The 11,945-nt window shown below is 35.3% G+C and overlaps 1 protein-coding gene across 1 annotated transcript in view; it reads left to right on the plus strand.

The window, feature by feature from the left end:
• Positions 1 to 3,159: 3,159 nt before the first annotated feature.
• LOC101497276 (leucine aminopeptidase 1-like) overlaps positions 3,160 to 11,945 on the plus strand; it is a 19,570-nt gene continuing 10,784 nt past the window's right edge. Inside the window, exons 1-5 of the mRNA XM_004514610.4 lie at positions 3,160 to 3,434; positions 3,579 to 3,987; positions 4,497 to 4,691; positions 5,323 to 5,548; positions 9,936 to 10,062. Of these exons, the coding sequence (XP_004514667.1) occupies positions 3,216 to 3,434; positions 3,579 to 3,987; positions 4,497 to 4,691; positions 5,323 to 5,548; positions 9,936 to 10,062 (1,176 nt within the window). The 5' untranslated portion in view covers positions 3,160 to 3,215. The remainder of the gene's footprint in view (positions 3,435 to 3,578; positions 3,988 to 4,496; positions 4,692 to 5,322; positions 5,549 to 9,935; positions 10,063 to 11,945) is intronic.

Here is an 11,945-nt window from a genome sequence, read left to right on the forward strand (position 1 = left end):
AGCTGATCAGAGGAATTATTATGAGGATTGATCGATGTCATTTGAATAATTTCATAATTTATTTTTGGGTTGTATGAACACATATTTATCTTGTCCTAGTTAATTATTGTGTGTTTAATTTTGGGTTTGTAAAACATTATTTATAAATTTTGGGTTTGTAAGACATTATTTATTAATTTTGGAATGCATGTTTTATTTGGTTTGGTGGTAATATTACTTTAATATTATTAATATTATATTTTTATATATAATATTTATTTTAATTTTAATATTTAATTTTAATTTTAATTTTATTTTAATTTTAATTTAATTTTAATTTATTTGTAATTTAAATTAATCTTTAATTATAATTATAATTTAAATATTTTATTTTAAATTTAATTTAAATTTTTAATTTATATTCAGATTAGTTTATTATATATTAAATTTAATTTATATTGATATTATATTTTAAATTTAATTTAAATTTAAATTTAAATTTTAAATTTATATTAATATTAATTTATTATTTATAATATTATAATACATTATTAATTTCTCTTTACAAAATTAATATTTTAATATACGTAATATTTTGTGGCGGCCTAAGCCCTCACAAAATATTTATTTTTTAATCTGGATGATACTTTGTGGCGGCCTAAACCCTCACAAAGGAGGGATTTTGTGGCGGCCTGGGCCCTCACAAAGCTGAACTTTTTAAAATCAACATGTCCTTTGTGGCGGCCTGTGCCCTCACAAAGTGAGACATTTGTGGCGGCCTATGCCCTCACAAAGGCAGGATTTTGTGGCTGCAAAGGCCCTCACAAAAGGCAACATATTTGTCAAACTTTGTGGCCGTTCTGGCCGCCACAAATGTTTGTGACCAGCTTATTTGTGGTTGCCTAAGACCGCCACAAATAGCCCATTTGTGGCTGCTTTTTGGCCTTTGTGAGGGCTTTTGGCCCTCACAAAATACATGTTTTCTTGTTGTGTAAGAAAAACACTGAAAACAAATTTCTCATTCGAACAACTGTTTCCCGCTTTGAACTCTAAGATGGATTTAGAATTTTCAGCTTGAGTTCTTCTACTCTTTTTTGATTTTTCGATGATCTTCTTCTTCTTAAGCCTTGAATCTATCTATAGATAAAATCAAGGCTTCAATTTAGTCCTTGTTAATTCTGCATTGTATATATTCATTCTTTGGTTGGTCAACAATGATCTTATTCAAAAATAATTATGAACAAAATGTTTTTTGATTATATGTTCTTTAGTCAATTCTTTATTTATGAATCCAATTTGAGCAGTTCTTCTAGATTAATTATCTTCGTATTTTGTTCAGATTGAGTTTGTAAATTATTCAAATTGATATTATTCCCATTTTGTTAAGATTGAGTTTGTAAATTCTTGATATTGACACTGTTCGTATTTTGCTAATATTGAGTTTGTAAATTCTTCAGATAAAACTTCCTTCCTATTGCTTGTTTTGATCTGGACGGGAACATAATGTTGGATCAGTTCTTTGAAATTTTACAAGTAGGAATATGACTAAGTCCAATTCAGTTTTTTGTCCTTTGTTAAAATTTGAATCATATCTTTGCAAATAATAAATGTATCTTCTTGTAAACAATTATTAATCATATCTTCTTGTGATAAATCTTGATAAAATCTTCTTGTATTTAATCACATCTTATTATTGATAAGATGTTGATCATATCTTCTTCAAATCTTGACCATATCTTCTTTTCAACTTGGTCAAAGATTTTCTATAATTATAATTATAATTATAAATCTAAATCAAATCTTATTTTAGATTGTCTTCAAAAACATGAATCTTTTTCATACTTTATGAAGTCAAATATATTATTCTCATAAAATAATATCTTTAACATAAAAAATCTAAGTAGAAAACCAACTAGGTTCCAAGGGCCAATAATCCATTCAAGACCCTTGGCGACAATTTCTGGTGGCAACGTAAGGTTGTTGGCAGTAGCTCCACTCCAAGTAGGGGGTACTTGCAAGCACTCTAACGCATAGGTTAGTAGGAGTTGGAGGAAGTGAGAGATAATGAATTAATACGTACCTTATTTCTAAAGGCGTGACTCTTTATATAGTGATTCCTCAAAGGGAGGTGACGTGAAGGCATTTATGCTTTTACGTGTAAACTAGCACGAAAAACGGGTGATCGTCTGATTGCCACTGATCGGCTATGATCCACTCGAGACAAATTTTGCTCTTGAGACACTATTTGGTGCCTAAGGAAGTGAGAAGTTCACAGCTTTTGCTGGATTGAGCTGAGACAAAAAAAAAAATGCTTGGTGGGCTTTAGTCCGATCTAGAACACACCGCAAGTGCATATCTCTATTGCATAATAGGTGAATCATTTGATTTTTTTTTTGTAACTCAAACCAAATTATCTTTTCAATTTTCAATGTAATAATGATTTTTTTAATTGTACTATAAAATTAATAATTAATACTACTTATATCAATTGTAAACTAATATTTTCAATTTTATAGATATGATAATGATGAATGTAAAAATATTCAAGATCAATAATTTCATAAGTTGTTTTTTTCTATTTCTACCTCCTTCATTTATTATAAAAGTTCATTGCTTTTTTTATTTTTATTAAAAATATTTGGTAGAGTAATTAATGTGTTTGTTTTATGTATTATTGTTTCTAAAATAACTTTTGTATCTGAATCCGTTAAACTTGTCTTTTTATATTCTAAGGCAAATTAATCATATTAATAAAAAAGTATGTTTGAAAAAAATTATAAATATATCTAATAAATTAAAAAGATATTTATATTTAAGGATATTTCTTTTTTCTTAATGATACTTACAATTAAAAATATTTTTTTTTACAAGAATATGATTAAAGACATATAATATTTATATAACTTTCTTAATATATAAATGATTCATTGTAGTAAAAAATGAGAGTAATGTTTACAAGAAGCAAACTACTATTTTTTATCGATTAAAATTTATATCAAAATTACGAAGATTTTATTTGAATTTTAATTAATAAATAATAAATAATATAGGATCGTTATTTTAATTTTTATGAAAAATTGTAATGTTTATTTACGACATAGTAGTATTTTTTTTTCTTTTCTCTACAACACTATTGATTTAAACTTGAGAGTGATGACTTGCCATGTCAAAACCAACGTTCCACTTTATATCTTATTTACGATAAATAAGATATATAGTGAGTATCACACCCAAAAATGGCATACCTTGCAGCAGTCTCCTCTACTTTCACTACTACTTCACTTCTCTATCCTTCATCCTGCTGTTTCTCCTCTCGTCTCTTTCTCAGAACATTAGCTCTTAGGTCCACGCAGTCACCACTTCGTCTTTCTTTCACTTCTGCAGTACCTTTCCGCAACCTCATGGCCCGCGCCAGTCTCGGCCTCACTCACCCCGCCAACACCCAAACCCCAAAGGTCAGGCCCCTCCCACAACAAACTCTTTCTTATCAAATATCAATTAATATATTTGTGTGTATATTAATAATAATAGTAATAATCTCGTCCTTGATTATTATGTTTGCATTGGATCTAATGTCTAATTTTTGTGTCAAAATGAAGGTCTCTTTTACGGCGAAGGAAACCGACGTGGCGGAATGGAAAGGGGACCTATTAGCAGTTGCTGTGACGGAAAAGGACGTGGCTAGGGACGGTGACTCGAGATTCCAAAATCCGATTTTGAGCGCGCTGGATTTCAAGTTGGGCGGTCTATTAGCCGAAGCCTCATCCGAAGAGGACTTCACCGGAAAACTCGGACAGTCAACGGTTCTCCGAATTGCCGCTGGACTTGGATCCAAGAGAGTCGCATTGCTCGGCCTTGGCGCATCCGCCTCGGGTCCGGCCACCTTTAAAAGCCTCGGCGAGGCTGTTGCTGCTGCTGCTAAGTCCGCACAGGCCGCCCATGTCGCCGTTGTTCTAGCCTCTTCTCAAGGACTCTCTGCCATTAACACCGCTTCTGCAATTGCCACTGGTATTTGTTTTTTCTTAAATTCTATAGGACAGGTCACTTTAGTGAATAGTATTTTTATGGGCTAAAGGTATCCTTCCTTATTATAAAAAAAGAAGAAATTAAAGCTATCCATTTCAACAGTAATGCAAAATAGCACAAAGCCATCAGTCTGTGAAATTTGACAACCGTGTAGCATAACCAACCATATAAGGGTAAATGGTCAAATAGAAAATGAAGGATAAAAAATAATAACATTCATCATTTTCCATTGTCAAACTACTTCTATGTATGAAGTGGTGGGGCCATGTGAAGCACCAACACAAACACCATACGACATTGACACTAACACATCAACACTCATAATAATTTGAAAAAGTAGAAGTAATAATTGGATGTAACTACATGTGTCAGTGTGTTACGTGTCAGGCACCGACATGCTTTCGATTTGAAGTGAAGGTGCTATGCATGTATGATGTATGTTTAGGTGTAAGGTTGTGATGTTTATGAATTGAAGGTGAGATTTGTGGCAGGGACCGTGCTGGGAACATTTGAGGATAACAGGTACAAGTCAGAGTCGAAGAAAACGGCCCTTAAATCCGTTGATATCATTGGTCTTGGAACAGGGCCCGATTTGGAGAAGAAACTGAAGTATGCAGGAGACGTTTCTTCTGGAATCCTTCTTGGAAGGGAGCTTGTAAATTCTCCGGCTAATGTGCTCACACCAGGTTCATATCAAACTTCTGATACTTTTTATAACTTTTAGTTCTAGACACACCTCACACGTGATTGCTTGCAATGCTATCAAACTCCCGAGTTTAGGTGAGCCCATGGAATCCTAGTCAACTCGCAATCTTGCAAGAGTATATTACTTCAAATTCTTACAGTTTTTTATTGTTACCAGACTCCACACTTGTATTATTGTGTTATAATAATTAAAATTATTATTCTCATAAAAATGATTTCATGTACTCAATAAATTTGGTGAAAACTATGTGGAAATTCAGGCCTATTAATTTTTTTTGTAGATTTGGGAATTTACTAAACTTGATAGTTTATTTGAACTAGTAAGGGTTTTACGAGAAGAATGTTTTCATGTGATTCAACCTGATTTTGTATTCGAGCCTCAAGGGGTTGAAACTGTTGGTGTTTAAAAGTTGAATTGAGATTTTGCATGTATGTGGGTCATATGGCTTGCAGTTATAGGCAAGCGCCAGGCAGTTGAACAGTCTCATTACATGAGTGAATCTGTTAGGAATCCAAGAATTGCCTTCCCTAACTTCCCTTTGTTCTATATTCTAACAGAACAACTTCTGTATTTCTAATAATTTGTCACTCTTGATGAATTGTTTGCCTCAGGAGTATTGGCAGAAGAAGCATCTAAGATTGCTTCAACATACAGTGACGTGTTTACTGCCAAAATATTGGATGCTGAACAATGTAAGGAATTGAAAATGGGGTCTTATCTGGCTGTTGCTGCAGCCTCAGCAAATCCTCCTCAGTTTATTCATCTGTGCTATAAACCACCAAGTGGACCTGTCAATGTCAAGTTAGCGTTAGTTGGAAAAGGCTTGACTTTTGATAGGTAATTAATTTAACCAAAACCCAGACTATTTTTATTTTAGCTTCAACTCATAAAGAGAGTGGTCAATATTAAGTGAAATTTCTTTAATTTTCTGTCTAGAGTATTGGTTTTGAGGTTATACTTTTAACTGATTGATTTTGTTGGTCATGGATACAATATACTTAGTAGATTGCTTCTCTTTCTTCGTTGTTTGAAAAAAATTCGAGGTCAGAATTTTTTTTATTGAGGAAGTCACACACAGATAGACACTTGTCACTTCTTTGGGGAGTGACCATGATTGACTGTGGCATGTTTTTGAATGTTTCATCCATCGAAGAGTATATTGCTAGAAAGTAGAAACTACTAGTGTAGTCTTACTTTATTCCAATTAGAATGCTTAACTACTAGACCATTTACTTCTATGATATTTCAATACAATCATCTAGTTTGATACGTAGTTGTCAATCTTGGTTAGGGGCACATAGAAGCCGACCATAAAAACGCTACAGTAGTATATCAGAAAGCAAATTGGTTGCTATTCTAAAATAATATTTACAAATTAAATAATTAATTCTATAAACAAATAAATGCTAAATCATCAAACAAATTACTAGAAATCAATTAAATATTCCATGTTGTTATTAGCGTGCTATAGCAACGTAGTGGAGTGCAGCGGCCATTAGCTGCTACACGACATGTAAAGGAGGAGCAATTTAGTGATGTGGCCACTATAGCGTTGCACGTAATAAGTTTTAGTTTACAAAAGGGAAGTTGGGTTGCTAGATAAAAGAAAAGGAGGGATGTACTAGGTCACCAGATACAGAGAATATTGGGTCGTTGGAAACAAATGAAGACTATATGAAGCCCCCAAATCCGATTCCAAACATTTCTCCGTCCAAGAAGACTATCCATGTATACTTCTTCCTCTAAGTCACCATTTAGAAAGACATTTTTTACATGAAGTTGATTGAGAAACCAATCTATGATCACCGTCAAGGATAGGAGAGTTCTAAAAGTGATCAATTTAGAGATAATAGCACAAGTCTCTCAGTAATTGATGTCATATGTCTGAGTAAATTCTTTAGCAATCAAGTGGACATTGCATCTTTCAACTGTGTTATCTGAATTATATTTTACAATGATGACCCATTTACAGCCAACAATACTCTTCCTTGTAGAGAAAGTCGTGGCCCTCCAAATTTTATTCTTTTCAAGAGCCTTCATCTTCTCAAGAACAATTTCTTTCCATTTTGAAACTTTTAGAGCCTCTTGTACATTTTTTGGAATTTCTACAACAAAAAATTGAGTGGAATTTCTACAACAAAAAATTGAGAGGTGAATGCAACAAATGAAGAAGACAATTTTGAGTAGGACTCACATTTGGACAAAGGATGCTTAGTACAAGATCTAATACCTAGCTTTCTACCTCAACAAAAAGTGACTTATTCATCGTAACTCTTTGTCGAGCCTCTTCTCTCCTAACTTTTGAGAAAGTTTCTCGGTTTGTTGGCAACTTAATTTTCTTAAGTATTCTTGTCTCCGATTTCATCAAGTTGACTATTAAGGCCAACCAAGAACACAAACTCGACCATTCTCCTCTATTTTAAGAAACAATACATTGTCTGCGGTACACCTTCAACTATCATCGTAACAAAGATCAAGTGAAGTCATCAACTCATTATAATATGTAGTCACATCTCTGTTGGCTTGCTTGGCATGTCGCAATTGTGACTTGAGATAAAAAATTTGAGAATAGTTTTGGATATCAGAATGCGTCTTTGACAACTTCCCAAACGTCTTACACATTTGGAAAGAACAAGAAAGGCTTCCCGATTGTTGGCTTCATAATGCTAATTAGCCAGACAATAATTAAGGAGTTCTTAGACTTCTAGAATTTGTAACTCGGGTCTGCTGTTGGATTGGAGGCATGTGCACATTCCATGTGAGCAAGCTATATTTTCCCTTGACAATGTCAAGTATAAGGCTCGATGTGGTAAAAATTAACTTATAGCTGTTAAGCTAATTGAAGTGTTTGTTAAAATTTGCGGTTCAATTAGTTTAAAAATGTAAAATAACTTAAAAGGACATTTTTAATTAAAAATAAATTTTATCAAATTAATGCTTAAAACATTTTAAAAGTAATAGTAATTTAAGATTTATTTTTTTATTAATTTAAAATTTATCAATTTGATATTTTTATTTATTTATCTATTTTATATTAGAATAAATAAATAAATTATTTACTTTAAAATATTAACTATTTTAAAGTTTAAATTATTTATAAATAATTTTAAATTATATTAATTATTTATAAATAAATTATTATTTTAAATTATTTCAAATTGTAATAAATAAATTATAAAAGGTAGAAAAAGATTTTAGTTACAATAATAAGAGTAAAATTGGAAGAAAAAATCATAGCTACTTAATTAACTTATAAAAAAATGCCATAAGCTCGTAAATGACTATTACTAAAGAGAGCTTATAGCTTATAAGCTACAAACTTGTTTCTTGATCTACCAAACAGAGCCTAAATCTGATGATTTAGGACCGCTCAATGTGATTTTTTCCATTGAGCTGCTGAACTTCAACCTTGAGGGCATTAGAAGGTCCCTAATGGCAATAAAATTAGAAAAACCACTGCCGGAGAAGCCATTCAAACCACCGCCACCATGAACTCCTCTTGGACCTTCATTGATGCCTGATGGTCACTCCTGGTGCGTCTGGTTTGCTGCTGGGGCTGCTGTTGTGGTCAACAACACCTGCTCCATCTCCGGGTCCCTTGTTGGTCATATCTGGACCAGTAACACTGGTACTAGCAGTACCCATATGGGTCTGCTTCCACGCTCTGTTGCACACCATTAGGAAGAAGGAAGAAAATCCCTAAATTATAAAACTTAGAGCTCCTGAAATCATTTAGAAAGTGATGGAATGATACTTTCTTATTAATTCTACAGTCATGGACCATTTATATTTAAAAAGAATCAAACTAGTAATTGTCCCTTTAATTAGGATTAAAAACAAAGAATAAAATAAGGGAGGATAAAATAAAATCACATAGAATCAAATCAGACTTTTCCTACAATCGTTTACTAGGGTTCATCATGTCTATCTAATTCTAGCTGAAATGTTCTTAGAAAATAAATGCCATTAACAAAATCAGCTATACCAATCTTCTGCAGAAGAGTCCTCAAATCCTGCAAAATGCAATGGTTAGAATAAAAGGAAATAATGAAAGAGGAGTGAGGCACAGAGTTTAGAAATGGAAATCAGGTTTTAGTTAAAACTGAGGCAAAAACGGAACATTTTGGACATGGAAGTTATCTGCTAAGACTAATGATCCAGCATAATTAGCCATAGCAGTAGTGCCATTCGGAAGTGAACATACATAGGTTTAATATTCATGTAATATGAAAATGCAGTAAGAGAAGAGTATATGTGATGGGAAGCTCCTGAATCTAATATCAAAGAAACAGATTTTGATATATAGAGGCTCAGTTGGAGGAATACCATACTGAGGAGAGGCTGTAACACGATGAACAGAAGGATTGTGACCCTGACTAGAGGGGGTCAAATTAGATTGCTGAAGCGAAGTGATGATATTGTTCATCTGTTCTTGGGTAAATGAAGAAGGGGCTGGCGAGTTGGAGGTTCCCTTCTTTGATGGAGATCACATCGTCATCCACCCTTAATTCTTCTTGTTTGCCAGTGGCATTGTTGGAGTATCCTTGCCTCTTTTGTTTCAATGCCAGAGGGTATCTGTGTTTCTTGTAGCATACATCAACGCTATGCCTTTTCCTTTGTCTAAGTGTTGCTGCTTGCCATTAGCAGCATTGGCAAAGGCTTGTGGATCTTCTGGTGCAGAATCCCCTCCATTCTGCCGTTCTTGTTGTAAAACCACGGAAGCAACACTAATTTCTTTTTGTGAATCTTTAAATTGGCCGTTCTTGTTGTAAAACCACGGAAGCAACACTAATTTCTTTTTGTGAATCTTTAAATTGGTTCTAGGTAAGAGGGATACATTAAAAAGACTTGAGTTCTAACGACATCAAATTGTTTCTTCCTTTTGATGGATCCCTTAACATTGCTTTAAAGTCAGAAGGATATCAATATATATGGTGAGGCACAAGGATTAAGCCAACAAAGTTAACTCCCAGTTAACCACTATCAAACCGACTAACTTCCTTCTCCTCCTCTAATAGTTACATCAGGTCATATGATGGTTGTTTCAATTTATGGACACCTTGATATGTAGGTAGCTAGAAGCAATAGCGTGTAGTTTAGAGGGGGAAATTTTATTGGAATGATAGATTAAGGTGGGGTAAGTGAAATTTCTTTCTTTTTCCTATGACTTTTTGACATGATAGTCATAACTTTTCATTGTTCTTATTTTATGTTATTTTGTCAGTGGTGGCTACAACATCAAGACAGGACCTGGCTGTATGATTGAGCTGATGAAATTTGATATGGGTGGATCTGCTGCAGTTTTTGGAGCAGCTAAAGCTCTTGGTCAAATCAAACCTCTTGGAGTGGAGGTCTGTAATTTAAATCCCTCTTTATACTTTTCCTTTTCAAATTGTTTTTTCTTTGTTATGAGACTCTCATTCTGCAAAAGTTATTGTTAAATATTATAATGTAAATATTATATTATAGTAGATGGGCTGTAAGTATTCTGGCCCGTTAGTATTACTGTAAATTAGGGTTGTTTAATACCCTTTGTCTATATAAAGAAATTCCGCTGTGTAGTTGAAACACACGGGTTATTCACAATATGTCTCTCAATACTCTTTATATTCAATATAGTATCAGAGCCAACTGAGAGACAACCCTAATCGTCAACTACCCGGTCGACCCACTGTCTCCGGTGAATATTTTTTCGGCAAAACCGTGTTCTCAACTCCGGTTTGCCCCCCCTTTGCCGTTGATACGCTGATTCCTCAATTTTTGTTCAGCCGTTCACGCTCTACCGTCGCTGCGGTCACTGTTTCTGACGAGTTTTCTCGACGACCGACCACTTCATCAGCGCCGTACACCCCAGATCGGCCAAACCCTTCCGCTGCGCCTTCAGAAACCTTCCCACGCGCCGCCTGCACACCCCGCGCGTGAGATCAACGCGCCGCCACTGCCACCGCCCGTGACGGCGCGTCCGGCGGCCGTTCACGGTGCCGCTTCTTCCACCGCACTCGCCTCGGCCCCCTGCTTCCTTATCTGCCTTCAGCTTTCAGTTTCGAGTTACGAATATATGAGTTCCAGTTCAAACAGCCCCTGTTTTCCCGGTTTCAACGCGTTTTCTGACAATCTGTGTTGACCATGGCGTCGCAGTCTGAAACAAAGAGCATCTTCACCAACTACATCACTTCTCTCTCGGTTGAAAAATTGAATGGATCAAATTATGATAGTTGGGCTGCCGACATCAAACTATGGCTACGTGGTCAAGGTTACGAGGATCATCTCACCCAAAACCCTGATAAGGTGGGTGTGACTGAAACATCCAAATGGAGTTAGATTGATGCTCAGTTGTGTAGTGTCATTAAGTCTACACTTCATCCAGATGTTAAACCGATTTTCTGTCCGCATCTCACGTGTGAATCGGTTTGGAGTCAAGCAAAGACACTCTATACTAACGACACACAACGTCTCTATGGAGTTTGTCACTGCTTGTTGAATATCATTACTCCGAAGTCACTCGATGGCTCTATTTCTGCATATCTTGGCACCGTTCATAGTGCACTTCATGACTTTAATGAGCTTCTCCCTCCTGCTGCAAGTAATCCAGCTGAACAGAAGAAGGAGTTGGATCAACGCAACACCTTCTTCATGCTTCTTGCACTTTATGGCCTACCCCAAGAGTACTCTGCAACTCGTGATCAAATTTTGGGGTCTGTTACTGTTCCGGATATGTCTACTACTTCAGCGATCCTCCTTCGCGTACCAGCAAAACATCCAGTTGAGCAGTCTATTACTTCAGTTCCGGGTGACACTGCTGCTCTTGCATCTCAAAGACATACTCAGCAACGCGTGGAGGACTCCAACTCTAAGCCTCGTCCCAAGTGTGAGCATTGTCATCGGGTTGGCCACACTATTGATCGCTGTTGGAAGTTGCATGGTAAGCCTTCGCCTTCAATAAATGCAACTCAGCTTGATCTTTCTGCAACTATTCAGACTACACAATCTCCACAAGGCTCCCCAGCAAACTATGAAGATTTTCTCCGATGGGTTCACAGTCATCCGAACTCTAGTTCTCCTACTTCGGTTGCACACACTGGTAACTCATCCGTTTACCTTTCTCAATCATCTTCTCTCGGCCCTTGGGTTCTTGATTCTGGTGCGTCTGATCATGTTACTGGTAATAAAGGTCTCTTTTCTTCACTCTCTACATCTGGTTTTTTACCTAGTATAACTTCTGCCAATGGTACTC

The sequence above is a fragment of the Cicer arietinum genome, chromosome 1, assembly GCF_000331145.2.
Source record: "Cicer arietinum cultivar CDC Frontier isolate Library 1 chromosome 1, Cicar.CDCFrontier_v2.0, whole genome shotgun sequence".
In the NCBI taxonomy this organism is placed as follows: Eukaryota; Viridiplantae; Streptophyta; class Magnoliopsida; order Fabales; family Fabaceae; genus Cicer; species Cicer arietinum.